Source organism: Bos indicus, chromosome 1 (genome assembly GCF_029378745.1).
Source record: "Bos indicus isolate NIAB-ARS_2022 breed Sahiwal x Tharparkar chromosome 1, NIAB-ARS_B.indTharparkar_mat_pri_1.0, whole genome shotgun sequence".
Lineage (NCBI taxonomy): Eukaryota > Metazoa > Chordata > Mammalia > Artiodactyla > Bovidae > Bos > Bos indicus.
The window spans coordinates 127,174,613-127,191,684 of record NC_091760.1 but is presented as its reverse complement, the minus strand read 5'-3'; the positions used below and the strand labels follow the sequence as shown (position 1 = coordinate 127,191,684).

The following is a 17,072-nucleotide window of genomic DNA, read 5'->3' as shown; positions in this document are numbered from 1 at the left end:
TGATTCCTGGTAGGATGCACTGAGGCCATGGATATCACTTCTGCAGGATTCTAACAAAAATTCGGAACCTTAACCTAATCAGAAGAAAATATCTGGCCAACCTAAATGGAGGGCCAGTTATAAAATAACTTATAAAATAATAAAATATTATTTTATTTAAAATCTTATAAAATAACTACCAGTGTTCTTAAAAAATGTGAAGTTCATGAAAGAGAGGCTAGGCAGTCACAGACTGCAGGAGATTAAGAAGACAGAAAAATTAAATGAAATGTGGGATACTGGATTGAATCCTGGGCCAGAAAAAGGACAATAGTTGGAAAACCAACAAAATTCAGGTAAGGTCTGTAGATTATACTACTGTACCAGTGTGAATTTCCCATTTTGAGCAATTACGGTTATGTAAGATGTAAATTAGGAGAAGCTGGGGGACAGAAGAACTCTGTGTACTATTAATACTTTTAGAACTTTCCACTAAGTCTACAATTATTTCAAAATAAAAAGAAAACTAAGTAGTAGAAATCAACTATACTTCAATTTTTTTAAAAAAATTCTAAATACTAGGGAATCTTAGATTTTAAACAGATTCTGTTCCAGTAGATTTGGAGTGAGGCTTGGAGTGCACCTTTTGTGAAAAGCACTCTGGTGACCTAGAGACTGCTAGTCTCAATAGCACATGGGAGTAGCAAGACTTTTCCCCTCCTGCTGTATTAAGGTGAAACTGACATGCAATAAACGATGCACCAAGTCAGTAGTCTGATGATCTTAGACATGTGTAGCCACTGAACCCACCTGATTTGCCCTTCCTTTCTCTGTCAATTCTAAAGGAAATCAACCCTGAATATTCCCTGGAAGGACGGATGCAGAAGCCGAAGCTCCAGTACCTTGGCCACCTTATGCGAAGAGGTGGCCACTCATTGGAAAAGACCAGATGTTGGGAAAGTTTGAAGGCAAAAGGAGAAGGGGACAACAGAGGAAGAGATGGTTAGATAGCATCACAGACTGAATGGACATGAATTTGAGCAAACTCTAAGAGATAGTGAAGGATGGAGGAGCCTGGCATGCTGCGATCAAAGAGTCAGACACAACTTAGCGACTGAACAACAACCACCTCGGTGGCACAGTGGTAAGGAATCCGCCTGCCAATGCAGGAGATGCAGGTTCGACCCCTGGGTCAGGAAGATCCCTTGGAGAAGAAAAACGGCAATCCAGTCCAGTACTCTTGCCTGGGAAAATCCATGGACAAAGGCTACCACGGGGTCCCAAAGAGTCAGACACTAATGAGCGACTCTCTAACACACACACACGATAATTGCCTTATATTTTCCACCTCTTAATGGGTTGTTTCTAAATGGGAAAAAAATTATTACTCCCTATCATTTTCATTAAATTTTTCCTATGATTTCTTTTACAGTCACATTCTTTAAAAATAATTTTATATTATTTAGTGTAATTTATAGTCACATGAATTTCAGAAAAGTCAGCTCCATGTATCTCCCCCTTCCTTGTCCTCTTTATCAAACTAGTATGACTTGAACAACAACAAAAAACAAACCCCTTCCTTTCTTCTAATAACTGAATGTTTATCATCCTTCAAAATTCCTACTGCAGAATGAACCAGGCTCCACTTCCATCAGGGAATAGAATCTAGATTTGTCTGATGACTCCTCCACCAGGATCATCGGGATATCACTATTTATGTGTACATATGTGAAGCAACAGAGAAACATTAAATAAAAATGGCTTTAATACATAATATGTATAGATCATCACTCACTGTTTTATTGTAACTTTTGAAATAATTTTAATAATAATTTTCACAATGGATTTTTAAGAGCTCCTAGGTTAATTCCATCATATTAGCCTTTGAAATTGTTTTCTCCAGTTATTTTAAAAATTTCCTAAACATTTAAGTATACAGTATATTTTCACAAGAGACTGTATCATCTTTTTCCCACTACAAAAAAATTACATCTCTTCTCTAGCAATTTCCTTTGTGCAAGAAAGTAGAATATAGAGCAAGTTTGAACAGTATCTAAAGAGGCAGAGTTACAGAAAACCTTTCTTCTCTAATCATATTAAGCCCCAATTTTTCTTCTAGTTAAAAGGAAAACACGAGACCAAACTTACCTTGAGTCACAACTGAAGTTAACATATGCTTATTCTTCTGTGACATACTTAATGTGCAGAAACCAAAACAGGAAATAATATTAAGAATTTCCAGGTAAAATTTTTCAATGAATCCAAAGTTAAAAACAGACAAAAAGGTAAGGGGAAAATTCACATATACATGAAAAAGATTTCTTTTATTCTGCATTCTCAATTTCATCTATAGATCTTAACAATGATTTGTGAGGTTTTCCATGACTATTTAATAAAACTATGAAGTTCATAAAGAACATCAGAAAAATAAAATGATAAATTTACTGATACAGATGAATTGGGATATTATAATAACTGTCTTGTACAAATAGGAAAGTTCTAATTAGTTTTCCACAAAATCATTCTGAAACAATTACACAAGTCAGCTTATTTAAAATAAAGAATATTTTAGCATTATGGTAGCTATGTTCAAGACATGTATTTGTATATTTAACATTCTGACGTATCTTTAAAACTATTTTGCAAAAAAAAAAAAAAACTATTTTGCTATTATATAGTATTAGCATCACATTGTATAATGAGTATGAAAAGAATATGAAAGTTTTTCTGCTCAGTACATTACAAAATCATGTTCAAATACTATGTACATTTTTGCCCAGGAGAATTTGAAAATGCTACTTAGTGACTTAAGTCACTGGACTGATTATTTTTTAATTTTTAAAAAAGATATTCCCTTAAAGATATGGCTCATTTAGCAAACAACACAATTAGCAAATGGACAAAAGATATGGACAGACATTTCACTGACAGATAAACAGATGGCAAAAGAGCACATGAAAAGATGTTCAACACTATTATTAATCAGGGAAATGCAAATTCAATCCACACTGAGTAAACCACATCCTCATCAAAGTGGCTGAAGTAAAAAATGGTGACAACGTCAAATGCTGGTGAGTAGAGAGTTGATCGCTCATACATTTCTGGTGGGAATGTAAAATGGTACAGCTACTCTGGAAAACAGTTTGGCAGTTTCTTGTAAAGATATGGTTCATTTAAATTGGAAGTCTTATCATGTATTTCCTTAACAATAGAGATATCTGTACAGACACAGCCGTTTTAATAAACCAAATGTAAAGTGGGGAGGAAAGACAGTGGAAAATAGAATAATAGCAAATTTTAAAAACATCTTATTTGGCAGGTTCCGGACTCTATCATTTCCATTCCCATGATCATCCCTGCATCCCTCTAGGGGAAAGGGTCCCATGGGAGTATGGTGACAAAATGGCTAGAGATTCACAACAGATGCTGGTGCCAACATATTTACGGCCATGAGGATCCACAGCTTTAAAAAAAACAATGTGATTCTCCATGGCCTGTTTGGCTTCTCTGGGGCTATCCCTTTAGGCTGGTTTGAACCAGATGACCTGGGTATGCAGGATGAGAACTATGGGACCAAATAGGTCCAGGGTGTATTTCAGGCTTTTAATTCTAATTGAGAAACAGAATATAAATTTCCCAAAGGGATTCAGAATCCTCCAGGGTAGATTCAAGCCTTCTAAGCTATCTCTGAGATTATTTAAAATCACTTAAAGTTGAGGAACACCAGGGTCCAGCTATGGCCCTCCTCAAAGAGTTTTAAAATTACTGCCAAACTCCTGGGCTAAATTATTTTTAAAGACTGGTCCTCAGTATAAATGCCTTGTATAAAGGGCTATTTCTGAAGGTTCTTGCCTCTAACATGAGAGTGTTTGGCATTCCTCAGATTCTATGTGTTAGTCATCTGCAGGTAAATACACAAAACCTGTGAATAGGAAGGCTTCAGTTTAAAAAAAAAAAAAGCTTCAGTTGTGCCTTAGAAAGTTAACATGTGTATTTATGGATGAGTATCTCTACACAAATAGATATGCAAATATATAAACATAAGAAGAATTTTAAAATAAATAGTATGAAGATACTATTAATAGCTCTCGTAATAAAGTTCAGTTCAGTTCAATTCAGTCGCTCAGTCGTGTCCGACTCTTTGCGACCCCATGAATCGCAGCATGCCAGGCTTCCCTGTCCATCACCAACTCTTGGAGTTTACTCAAACTCATGTCCATAATAAAGTAGTCCTTCTTAATTCAAGAAAACATAGTTTACTGTAACAAACAGAAGCTGCTCCCTGTCAATACACATATGTAACATCAAGGATAAAATGTATAGGTAAAAAAAAATTGCACTTATAAACACAAAGTAAAAATTCACCCCATTAATAGGAAGTCACAGAGTTAAGTTCTGTGGAAGCAGACATGAGTTCTGCTTGCAGGGAACTTCTAGTTTGGTAGAGGCTTGCTCAAAGGCAGATAAAAGAGAACTCATCCCCTTTGTTCAGAGATGAAAAGGAAACAAAAAGGCAGATCAAATCAAAGATGATCTGGCTGCTACATTAATTCTATACTGAAGTCATCAACCCACTCATTAAGACCACGGAGAATACAGACATGAGGGTGAGGGTAGGTGGGTAAAAACAGCAGAAGACAACTACAACATGACATTTTCCCCCACCTTCAGTTCAGTTCAGTTCAGTCGCTCAGCCGTGTTGGACTCTTTGAGACCCCATGAATTGCAGGACGCCAGGCCTCCCCCACCTTATTAAGCAGCAAAGAAGAACTGCTATTTATTTTAAGACAGTATCACTTCTTTTTGCTAACAACCTTTCCTAAGGTAACAATGAAGCAGAGAGGAAAGGAGGAGGACAGACACTCTGCATTCACTGAGTCTTCAATTTTCTTCCAACAGCCTACCTCAGGGGTTCTCAGCTGGGGTAATTTGTCTCCCAGGCACATTTGGGAATGCTGGAGACATTTTGCCATAGAAAGTAGAGAGATGCTTGAGGGTGAAGCTCAGAGATCTGCTACTAAACATCATATAATACACAGCACCCCAAAACAAAGAATTATCTGTCCTCAAATGTCAATGATGCTGAGGCTGAGAAACTAAGGCATGGTTGGATATTTTAAAAATTTAAAAATCAGTAAGTCTAGAGTATAAAAGCGTTTAGAACCACTTTAAGAAGGACTGTACAGTAAGATTCTCCTCCTTGACAAGATAGCTGCAGCTCTCCTAAAACTATCTGATAGATCCATAGTGAGGAAATAAAACATGCTGAGAAATATTAGCACAGAAATAGTTTTAACTTCAATTATCAGCATACACATGAAAAATAAACTAGAAAGATGGGACGATTTTTTGCTCAATTGATTTTGATAATCAACAGCTTCTACAACCACAGAAGCCAATGTGGTCACATTTGTGATTTAGATCAAATCTGACAAAAGATTAAATAAACTCTGTTCCTAAGAAAAAAGCCAGGAATACTAAAAATAAAAGATTAGCTTCTAAACCAACAGAAGAAAAAAGTGATTTTTGAGGAGATGCTCAATTCCAGTCAAAGATATTCAAAATTATTTTTCTGTGCCCATTACTAAAAGATATTTCTCCTTTATTTTGTGATTTTATAATAAGAAAGAATAATGTGGAAAATGAAAAAGCTAACACACACTTGAGAGACAGAGACAGTGCACTAAGTCGTGTCCGACTCTTGCGACCCCATGGACTGTGTTAATATTATTTCAATGCATTATATCTTAATACAAAAAGACAATTATTTCCTATGGAAATCATACCCTCTGCGAAGCAGAATCAATAAGGAACAGCAAAACAACACAGCAGGTTTCAAATGACTTCTGTAAGAAAGCTTATTAATTGGTCACTGTTTGTTAAAAAAAAAAAAAACTTGAAAAACAGAAAGAATGAAAATAATATTATCTACATAAGGGAGCTGATTTATTACTATAAACAAAACACCAACGTTTAACAAAAATATTTCCAAATCCAGTATCTGTGATCTTTTCTGTCTCCCACTATGACTATTTTGGGTTTCCCTCGTGGCTCAGCTGCAAAAGAATCTGCCTACAGTGAGGGACACCTGGGTTCAATCCCTGAGTTGGAAAGTTTCCCTGGAGAAGGGAAAGGCTACCCACTGCAGTATTCTGGCCTGGAGAATTCCATGGACTGTATAGTCCATGGAGTTGCAAAAAGTCGGACACGACTGAGCGATTTTCACTTCGCTATTGGTCTCTGAAATGGACATATGTGATAGCAACGGCAAAATTCTGTAAGTCACTTCTTCATTACCATATGGAAAATAAACAGCCAATGGGAATTTGCTGTACAACTTGGAACTCAAACCGGGCCTCTAGATCAACTTAGAGGGGTGGGATGGGGAGGGAGATCGGAGGGAGGTTCCAAAGGGAGGGGACATACGTATATCTATGGTTGATTCATGTTGATGTCTGGTAGAAACCAACACAATTCTGTAAAGCAATTATTCTTTAGTTAAAAAATAAATGAATTTAAAATTGAAAAAAAAAATAGTCACTTCTTTAATTACATTATTATCTAGCAGCTAGCTCTGTAACTGTAGGACTTTATGTGATAAAGCCTAAAAGGGAAATACATTATTGCTACAAATCTAAAAGGAACTTGGGATGGGGTGAGAAAGGAGGGAGGTCAAAGAGGAAGGGGATATATGTATATATGTATACAGACAGCTGATTCACTTCGTTGTACAGCAGAAAGTAACAACATTGTAAATCAATTATATTTAATTGATCATTGTAATCAATTAAAAAAAAAAAGGAACCCAGTCCATAAGTAGGGAGGGGCAAATAACATGAGAACATGCTGGAAGGTGATCAACTTGTCTTCGGATGACTTTACACCTGGCCTGAAGCTTCTCACAACTCTCACCCCTCAACCTTGTTTCTATAAAGAGAGTCTGACAATGGAGACCTCTCCCTGCTCCTCCCTGTGATCTCTGGCTCAGTGCGTGAGGGGCAGTCACTAGCACAACTGCATTCCCATCCCATCAGCAGGGATCTTGGTGAGATGAGTAGACTGGACTAAAATAAGACACCAACACACAAGTAAAATATCCCAATGAAGGCAATTCTCGAGTCGCCGATCAATTAGGGCACTGTCTTCAAAGGAAGCTCTGTCAACTAGGCACTTAATGAAAACAAAAGATGTTTATACTAGCATCTCAACAAAAAGAACAAGAGAAGAAAGGCAAGATTTATATTTACCACCTGCATTTTATAAAAAATGAGATGTTATACGTCAGCCAGAAATTTTTGAAAGAAATGCTATCTGAGAAGTATTGGGTTGGCCAAAAAGTTCATTCAGGTTTTTCCATAAAATGTTATGGAAACTTTTGGCCAACCCAGTACTTCTTGTTCCTTATGAATCGATAATCTTTTTGGTTTTATTAACTAAAATTATTTTTTTTCAGAGTTTTGCAATATATAAAAAAAGCTCAGCTTTTTAAACAAGGGAAAATTAAGGCAGCGCCTTTAAGCTCAATAAAGGAAACAACTGGCCATCAAATAAGCCTGTCTGAGAGAGACATATTGAGTTACTATTGGATACAACATTGAACAATTACGGCTTTAAACAAAAAATACTGATGTTTCAAAATTCCACGTTTCCTCAGTCATCTTCTTTCTTTTTATCTCTATGGACTTTGAGTAGCTCACTCAATTTTAAAGAATTAAGGGAACACTTTCCACATCATTTTGGAACAAAACATGAATGATGCTTGACCTGGAACGATTAACTCAGACAGTAAACAATTATTTCATTTGGGCGCGGTATAAAAAGGAGGAGGCCCCGTGAGACTCAAAACATGGTTGGAAATGGCTAATGTCCTTTAGAATTTGGTACAAAACGAAGATTCAGAAATTCTGAGGTATTGTTACCTTATAATCTCTCACCAAGGTTTACATTTTTTTTTTTTAATGAGTATTTTGTTTTGTTTTACAAAAAGCAGTGCTTTTTCTCTGGGGTTGCAAAGCTCAGTTTAAGTCTTTTCTTGGTCAGGGTCGGTCTCATTGTTATTCCTGAGCTTTGTCTCAGCTGCACATCACGATGATCAGCCCTCCGATGATCAGCCCTCTGTGGTTTCAGTCATTCCACCAGGATTACGTCTTATACCAATTCATGGAGCGTTTCACGGCTTTGACCCAGTTCCCCATATTCACTTCATATTCTTGCCATTTCTTCTGGGGCTTGAAAACCATTTCACTTTGCCTCAGTTTCTTTAGCTCCTCCTTGTCACTCCAAAACCCTATAGATGAAAAAATTTATTCTCAAGTTTGAAGGCAAATAATGAGCCCAAAAAGTTTACCTACAAAGCTATGTGAACTGGTGCAAAGGTAAACAGTCACTACTTTAAAGCACAATTCAAAAGTTTTGTTGCTTTGAACTTTGTTAGATTGACTATCCCTGGGAATAATATACACTAGGATTTAACAAAAACCTTTTGGTTTCTAACTAGCAGAGTAATTTCTGTATGGAAGGGCACCAAATCATTTCTAGAATAACCATATCTTGCCATCATTTAATTTCATGAATAGCTATTAAGAAAGAAAGAAAAAAACCAAGTAAGAAATAGTATACTTTCTTTTTATACAATTCTTAAAAAAGGATAAATTAAGATTTTTTTCGGCCATGCTGCGCAACTTGCACAGGACCTTAATTCCCTGACCAGGGACTGAACCCGGGCCCATGGCAATGAAAGCACTGAATCCTAGCCACTCGACCACCAGGGAATTCCCTAAATTAAGATTTCTATCATATATCTTGGAAGTAAGAAGCAATTCCCTAGGATAAGCACAAAATTCAAACTTAGGAATTAATATAATAAATACTTTCTTTTTAAAACTATTACATTTCATGCAAGGCTTTCTTCTAATGTTTTCTGTCAGGTCACATTCTTTCTATTTACAAAGTCAGCATTTTAAATTGTATTTAAAGATATTAATTTATAGAAGTTATTAAAAGACTAGAAATAGTTTTTCTTAGTATACTACACAATTGGATAAATCTAGTCATGAAAATAAATATGTTCTTAAAATTCTTATTTTCAGAATTTATTATTTACACTTAAAGGCATATACATTTTTCAGTTCAGTTCAGTTGCTTAGTCATGTCCAGCTCTTTGCGACCCCATGAACTGCAGCACGCCAGGCCTCCCTGTCCATCACCATCTCCCGGAGTTCACTCAGACTCATGTCCATCAAGTCAGTGATGCCATCCAGCCATCTCATCCTCTGTTATCCCCTTTTCCTCCTGCCCCCAATCCCTCCCAGCATCAGAGTCTTTACCAATGAGTCAACTCTTGCATATTTTTTTTTTAATTCTTGCATATTTTTAAGAGTTATTTTATTAAATATGTATTGAACACACCCAGTTTCTGGGTGAATTTTGAAAATACAGAGAATCTACATAGCCTCCATGTCTAAATTTTCTGAGAGAGAAATAATCCAATCAGAAATTTCAGATTTTCTAGGACTTTTCTGGTGGTCCAGTGGCTAACACTCTGCCCTCCCAATGCAGGTAGCCTGCGTTCGATCCCTGGTCAGGGAACTAGATCCCGTATGCAGCAGCTAAGAGTCTGCATGCCACAGTTAAGACCTGACACAGCCAAATAAATATAACATAATCATTATTTAAAAAAAAAAAAAGAAATTTCAGATTTTCCAAGAAGGTAAAACTGCTCCCTATAGCTAGTAAAGTATCTTTGTTTTGAAATTAAATACAAATGAAGTAAATACAATTAAAGTCACTATGTTATGTGTGAGAATAATATGCCTGTGTTTTTTATTTAGTAGTAGTGTCTGCCCAGTCATGTCCACCTCTTTGCTATACCTCAGATTGTAGCTGGCTTCAAGAGAATCTGACATACTTAGTTTCATATGGTGATAAGTGTAGAACAATTTGCTTAACCTTATAAACAATACTGGGATGCTTATGAGCATTTGGCTTACTGTAATGATAAGCTTAATTTATCCAATTTTCAAGAGTTGTTTACATACTTAGAACATTTTTCTTATTATAGTTCCAATTTTGCTCAGTTAGGCATGTGAAATTATTAAAAACAACATCAACTATATTAAACTTAAGAGCTGAAATATATAGAGGAACTAACATTTTTGAATGACAATGATAATTTAAGGGATAATTATTTTCTTCAACTTGAATTAATCAAACATCAATGAACACATGAAAGTAACTGTTTCAATTTTATTCCAAGATAACAAATTTTTAGTAGAATAAAGATTAAGATGACCTTAATTTGATTTGATGCTTTTTCGGTCCATAACTTTAATTAATAAATAATAGCCTAAACTTTTAAGTGTAAGATATCTTGTTTTGTACAAACGCTCCTCCCTTCCATACAGGAACACAGGAAGACACTCCCACAGTCTCAAGGAAGAGTCACTTCCTGCTCCCTAGGGAACCCTCTAATTGGCCTCCCAACTAATTAGTGAAAACACTAGTTGCCAAAGTGATCTGTTCAAATGTAGATCTATCCATATCCTTCTGCTTAAAATTCTTCAGTGGCTCCCCTATGCATTCAAGATCAAGTCCAAACTCCTCTTTATGAAGAGGCCCTGTGACTGGACAGATCTGTACCTCCCCAGCCTCCCCTCTTGCTCTCATTCATCAGCACCAGAATGGGCCAGGACCTTTGCACGAACTGCCTTCACTACTGGACCCCTCACCCTCTAGTCTCTCCTCACCTGGCTGTGTGCCAACCCGTTCAAAACTGAACTATACATTGTCTCCTCTGGGAAAACCTACACCTATTGCCTCATACTGCAGCTTTTCACTGGGTTTATCGCAAAATAATGGGTTGGTTTGCCTGAGTGTTCCCAATGGAGACTCCCATAACTGGGACTATGTCATTTAAACTTTAATCCCAGCAGTGACTGTGGTAACAGGAGCTAGACAAATGTTCAACAAGTAGAAGAATAAAGTGGTTTCTAATACCAAAGATGGCTTCCCTGGTGGCTCAGTGGTAAACAACCTGCCTGCTAATGCAGGAGACGCAAGTTCAATCCCTGGGTCAGGAAGATTCCCTTGTGAAGGAAACTGCAACCCACTCTAGTATTCTTGCCTGGGAAATCCCATGGACAGAGGAGCCCGTAGGCTACAGTCCATGGGGTTGCAAAAGAGTTGGATAGGACTTAGCAACTACACAACAATAATGCCAAAGACAAGCTTATCTAATCAGAAAGTTTACCCAGAGAGACTCCCAAGCTAAAGACCAGAGCAGTTGAGAATTAATTTTCCTGGCCTCATACTTCTCACTGAAGGAGAGCAGCAAGAATAGAAGAGGTGCAGCTAGACCCACCATAGCAGAGTATGGGTCATAGGAGTATTTTATTAGTGAAGGGCATGCATGTATGGAGTATATGGCCACCAAGGCTTTCCAGATCTTTGGTGTAATTTTGTGCTTTGAGAGGAGAAATGCTATCTGTAAGAAATGGTTTTGCAAGACAGTTCTCATTTTCATAAAACCCACACATACCAACAGCAAGGCCAGCTAGAGAAGCTGCGCCTGAGCAGGACATATCAATGTGGACGGGTCTGTCTATAGTCTCATTAATCAGGTCTGAAGTCATCTGCATAACAAAACTGTTCTTACAAACTCCTCCATCTGCCCTGTGGGGAGCAAGATATTGGAGATAAATTACTGTAACAAAAGCATAAAAACATTATTATTCTTTTTTAAAAAAAGACCCACACATCTTTGTTTAGAGCCTTGATTTTATTTTTAAAGTTTAACTTTTTAATTCCAAAATTATATCACTTAGCATTGACCTGAAGATCACAATTTTTAAACATTTTCCTTGTTCCTGCCATCAATTTTCCTACCTGCCTGGCTTGTCCTGGGACTAGTGCCCAAGTGAACTAAGCTAACATAAAAATTCATTTGGACATTCTGGCAAAAAATACAGCTTCCATAATAAAAGGATACCCACACACTCAAAAAAGAAACATTAAAGATTTTTATAATATACATATAGGTGTTACTGCTGCTGCTGCTGCTGCTAAGTCACTTTAGTCGTGTCCGACTCTGTGTGACCCCATTGACGGCAGCCCACCAGGCTCCGCTGTCCCTGGAATTCTCCAGGCAAGAACACTGGAGTGGGTTGCCGTTTCCTTCTCCAATGCATGAAAGTGAAATGTGAAAGCGAAGTCACTCAGTCGTGTCCAACTCTTAACGACCCCATGGACTGCAGCCTACCAGGCTCTTCCGTCCATGGGATTTTCCAGGCAAGAGTACTGGAGTGGGTTGCCATTGCCTTCTCCGATATAGGTGCTCAGAGCCTCTCAAATTCCATATTGGTCTATATTTTCCTTAAATCCAAAATTAGCTTTCCGTCCTCTCCAAATTCCTATGACCAAGAATTTCGTTGCAAAGAAGGTAAGCATAAGTTCTTTCTGAAATCCTGAATAATCCTAATGATGAAAATACCAATAGCAGCTAGCACTAATTTCTAATTTCTAATGAAATCTCTTAGAAACAAAGTGTACATACCGGATTTTTCTTACAGGAATATGGATCTCTTTCTGCATCGTCTCATATAACTGTTTGTTTCTAGTTAAAAAACAAAGAAACTACTTAGAGGCAATTCATATCATAATAATTTTCTATTTTTTCCAATCTAGAATAGTAAAAACTGTGGTTTTATTTACATGATATTTATAAAATATGCAAAAGAAAACATTAAATATGCTAACTGGACATCAGTAACAGATGCTCAAATAAGCAAGAGACTCAGGGCCTTCTGTTTTTCACTGTGATACAAGAGAACATACTTTTTCTTTCAGAATTTAATTTAATCTATTACCATTCTTGCAAATACAAATGTAAAGCAAGTATCCATTTAATAGGTATGGATGACACACCATAAATGGCATTTTTTAAAAATCATAAAATATAAAAATTAATGATTTTATAATCAGAGAAAAGGTAAACATTACAAGTGTTCCATTAGATCCATTCATGACAGTTGCATTCTTAATTTTAATAAGCTACACCTGACTCATAACAAAAAGACCAAAGGAAATATACAGAAAGAATAGTCTTGGTGAATCAATCTTTGAGTATCACAGCAGCATTATTAGTTAGAATTCTCCTTTATGAATGAGAAAACAAAAACTTTTCAAAGTACAAATTTTGAATTTTTTATTCATAATAAATTATATATTTTAAAAATCATTCAATTTTCAGATATCAAATCTAAAGTGGTACTGGTACTATTAATTGCAGAAAAAAGATGCAAAAAAATAGCAAAGAGCAATAAGAATAGATTATATCATATAGTATGAATTCAGAGTCTCATGCTCTACTGACTGAGCTAGCTGGGCCATATTCAGTATGAATTAAACTAAAGGTATAAAGAATTAAAATTAAGAAAAAATTTTAATTTAGTTTAGTAGAAATTAATAAAAGGAAATAGCAATACTCTGTGAGGAGGGGGTAGTTTAGGGCAGGTTCTGGTACCTGAAAGCTATAGACTCCAATATTGCTCGAACAAGGTGGTATTTATTGGTGGAAGGCTTCAAACCCATAAAAGAGGCACATGCACAGGGGTCATTTAATGGAGCCTAAAGTAAGAGACAGTAAGAATATACAATTATTGCTCTAAATTATATCTATAGACTTGAAAGTATATTAAAACAATAAAAATATAGCTATTTTAGGAGAAAAGAATGCTTATTTAGAGACAGTTTTAACATAAACGACAGCCCCCAAATTATGTCAATTATTCAAATAACTTTTTGATAGGACTTAAGCAAGTTTGAGTCACAGATATTAGATTTGTGAGTCGGATCTTCTGTTTGCGCCTCTACAAAGAAAAGGGTTTGAAGCCCAGAGTAATAAATTATGAAATGCTTAGCTAGATACATGTAAAGCAATGCTAGTATTTCCCCTTTTCTCCAAGATTGTCTGCTAAGTAGAAAGGCTTTTTGAAGATACTAAGTTAAGACTTCAATAAAACCACAATGCAAAAAAATGTGTTTTTCAGTGTCATAATTTATATCCAATATAGTGTCAGACTTTCAAACTAAACTCTATTTCTTAGTTTACATAGTATTACTGACTAACATCAGAAATGACTCAACCTAACACTTGCGTTGAAAAGGCCATAATCTTGAGCTGGAATTAGGCATTCACCAGATGAAGTTTGGACTCTTCTTCGCATTGCCAGAAATGCAAGACGATTCTGAGACAGGAGACTGAAACACAGAGTTCCTGTCAGAGCTTGCCGTCTCTGAAGGAAACAGGCAGAACTGTTTCAACACACCTACACAAGGTCATGATGGAGGGACAGGCTGGGGCTGTCAGGAAATAATGGTGCCCGGAAGCACCTTCTAACTTCAGGGCCTGACACACCTTTACCTGGAAAACTTTCTACCACACCTCCTATTAGTTAATCCTACTCCCCTTCCACAATTTGGCTCAGCTTCCTCTGGGAAAACTTCTAATCTCAGAGACTAAATCAGGTTCCCCACCATCTACTTTTTTATGGAATCCTGTAACTCCTCATCATATCACGTGCCACAGTTTATCATCACATGTATCTGTGTTTGTTGAAACTTCATCTTCCCCGCTACACTGTTAGCATGACAGGCAGAAACTCATTTGACGTGTTCACGTGTATCTCTGGGGCCTGGCACTGCACCTGCCCCTCACAAGGGATCAATACATATCTGCTGAATCCACGAACAAACAATACTTTTCCTAATGTCTCAACTGAAGAAATTCTGCTTTATGTCTTATCTTTACCATGACCTAGATGTTCCTCCTCCTGTGATTTTATTTTGATAATTTTCCACAATCATTAATACCTTTTGGTGATTTACACAGTAAAAGCTGACACAAAATAGAGCTGGTGTATATACCAAATGACAGAACACAGTAAAACAAAGATGGGTCAGACTCAACCAGTTCAATTAGTCCCTAGTAGTATGCTAGGCCTTCCCTGGTGGCTCAGATGGTAAAAAATCCACCTTCAATGTGGGAGATCTGGGTTTGATCCCTGGGTTGGGAAGACCCCCTAGAGGAGGACATGGCAACCCACTCCAGTATTCTTGCCTAGAGAATCCCCATGGACAGAAGAGCCTGGTGGGCTACAGTCCATGGGGTCGCAAAGAGTTGGACACGACTGAGTGACCAAGTACAGCACAGTATGCTATTTTTTTATTTTTATTTTTTGGGCACACCACGTGGCCTGTGGGATTTCAGTTCCCCCACCAGGCATTGAACCCACCCTCTGACAGTGAAATTTCCCTGGACTGTCAGGGAATTCCTTTCCTACGGTTTTTTTCCTGCATAAAAATGACTTCTTCCAATATACCACATAAAATCTTGATAGAACTGGCCTGAAATCACTCTTGTACCAATAGCTATGAACATATTTTACCATTAGTAATAAGCCAACTTGAGGGGTTATAAATTCCATGGAAACCTAAAAATTTCTTTACAGGTTACAATGTCCCTGCATTTGTTAATCCAAGTGAATCTCTGTTTGGGATGATAAAACAGGAAAAACAAGGTCCTTTGAAAAGGCCTGGTCACATCTTGCCAGGGCAGACAGCTTCCAGCCGCACCTCCAATCTGTCACTGCCAAGCCCAACAAGGGAGCTCTCCAGAACCATCAACAGACCAGGAACAACAGGACTCAGCAAAACTCTGTGTGGTCCCCTGAGCAAAACCCGCAGACTCCTGCCTGGGGCACAGACTACCTGCCCCAGCAGGCCCTTGTCCCCAGCGAACTTCAGCCTAATTTCCTGGGGGCTTGCAGGATGGTTCATGCCCCCATGTCTCTTATCGTTGTCAATCTAGACCATAAAAGTAAGTTCCTCTGGCTCTAGTTGTCTTAGCATTATAAGAATATATTATGCTACATCAGGAAACAGCCTGGCAGACTGGTTAAGAACCTGGACTTCAGAGTCCTACAAGCTAGCTGTGTCACTCACTGGCTGTGTGAGGCTGCCAGTCTGGGGCTTGAAACATGGCTGCTTTAGACAAGGATTCTTGTCCAAAGAATCTTTGTCTGCCAAGTGACAGAATGGCTCCAAATCTCAGTTTCCTCAGCTTCAGAATGGAATGATGCAAGTATTCTCTACCTTATTGAGTTCAGTTCAGTTCAGTCGCTCAGTCGTGTCCAACTCTTTGCAACCCCATGAATCGCAGCACGCCAGGCTTCCCTGTCCATCACTAACTCCCGGAGTTCACTCAGACTCACGTCCATCGAGTCAGTGATGCCATCCAGCCATCTCATCCTCTGTCGTCCCCTTCTCCTCCTGCCCCCAATCCCTCCCAGCATCAGTCTTTTCCAATGAGTCAACACTTCGTGTGAGGTGGCTAAAGTACTGGAGTTTCAGCTTTAGCATCATTCCTTCCAAAGAAATCCCAGGGCTGATCTCCTTTAGAATGGACTGGTTGGATCTCCTTGTAGTCCAAGGGACTCTCAAGAGTCTTCTCCAACACCACAGTTCAAAAGCATCAATTCTTTGGCACTCAGCCTTCTTCACAGTCCAACTCTCACATCCATACATGACCACAGGAAAAACCATAGCCTTGACTAGCCAGACCTTTGTTGGCAAAGTAATATCTCTGCTTTTCAATATGCTATCTAGGTTGGTCATAACTTTGCTTCCAAGGAGTAAGCGTCTTTTAATTTCATGGCTGCAATCACCATCTGTAGTGATTTTGGAGCCCAAAAAAATAAAGTCTGAGACTGTTTCCACTGTTTCCCCATCTATTTCCCATGAAGTGGTGGGACCGGATGCCATGATCTTCATTTTCTGAATGTTGAGCTTTAAGCCAACTTTTTCACTCTCCACTTTCACTTTCATCAAGAGGCTTTTGAGTTCCTCTTCACTTTCTGCCATAAGGATGGTGTCATCTGCATATCTGAGGTTATTGATATTTCTCCCGGCAATCTTGATTCCAGCTTGTGTTTCTTCCAGTCCAGCGTTTCTCATGATGTAGTCTGCATATAAGTTAAATAAGCAGGGTGACAATATACGGCCTTGACGTACTCCTTTTCCTATTTGGAACCAGTCTG

General features: G+C 37.8%; 1 protein-coding gene across 3 annotated transcripts in view; it reads right to left on the bottom strand.

The window, feature by feature from the left end:
• Positions 1–1,757: 1,757 nt before the first annotated feature.
• Positions 1,758–17,072, bottom strand: part of GK5 (glycerol kinase 5) — an 84,538-nt gene continuing 69,223 nt past the window's right edge. For all 3 annotated transcript variants that reach the window (XM_019961444.2, XM_019961456.2, XM_070793747.1), the window contains 4 exons: positions 13,499–13,602; positions 12,530–12,589; positions 11,516–11,649; positions 1,758–8,266 (listed from right to left, as the gene is read on the bottom strand). In XM_019961444.2, coding sequence (XP_019817003.2) covers positions 8,121–8,266; positions 11,516–11,649; positions 12,530–12,589; positions 13,499–13,602 — 444 coding nt within the window. In that variant the 3' untranslated portion in view covers positions 1,758–8,120. The remainder of the gene's footprint in view (positions 8,267–11,515; positions 11,650–12,529; positions 12,590–13,498; positions 13,603–17,072) is intronic.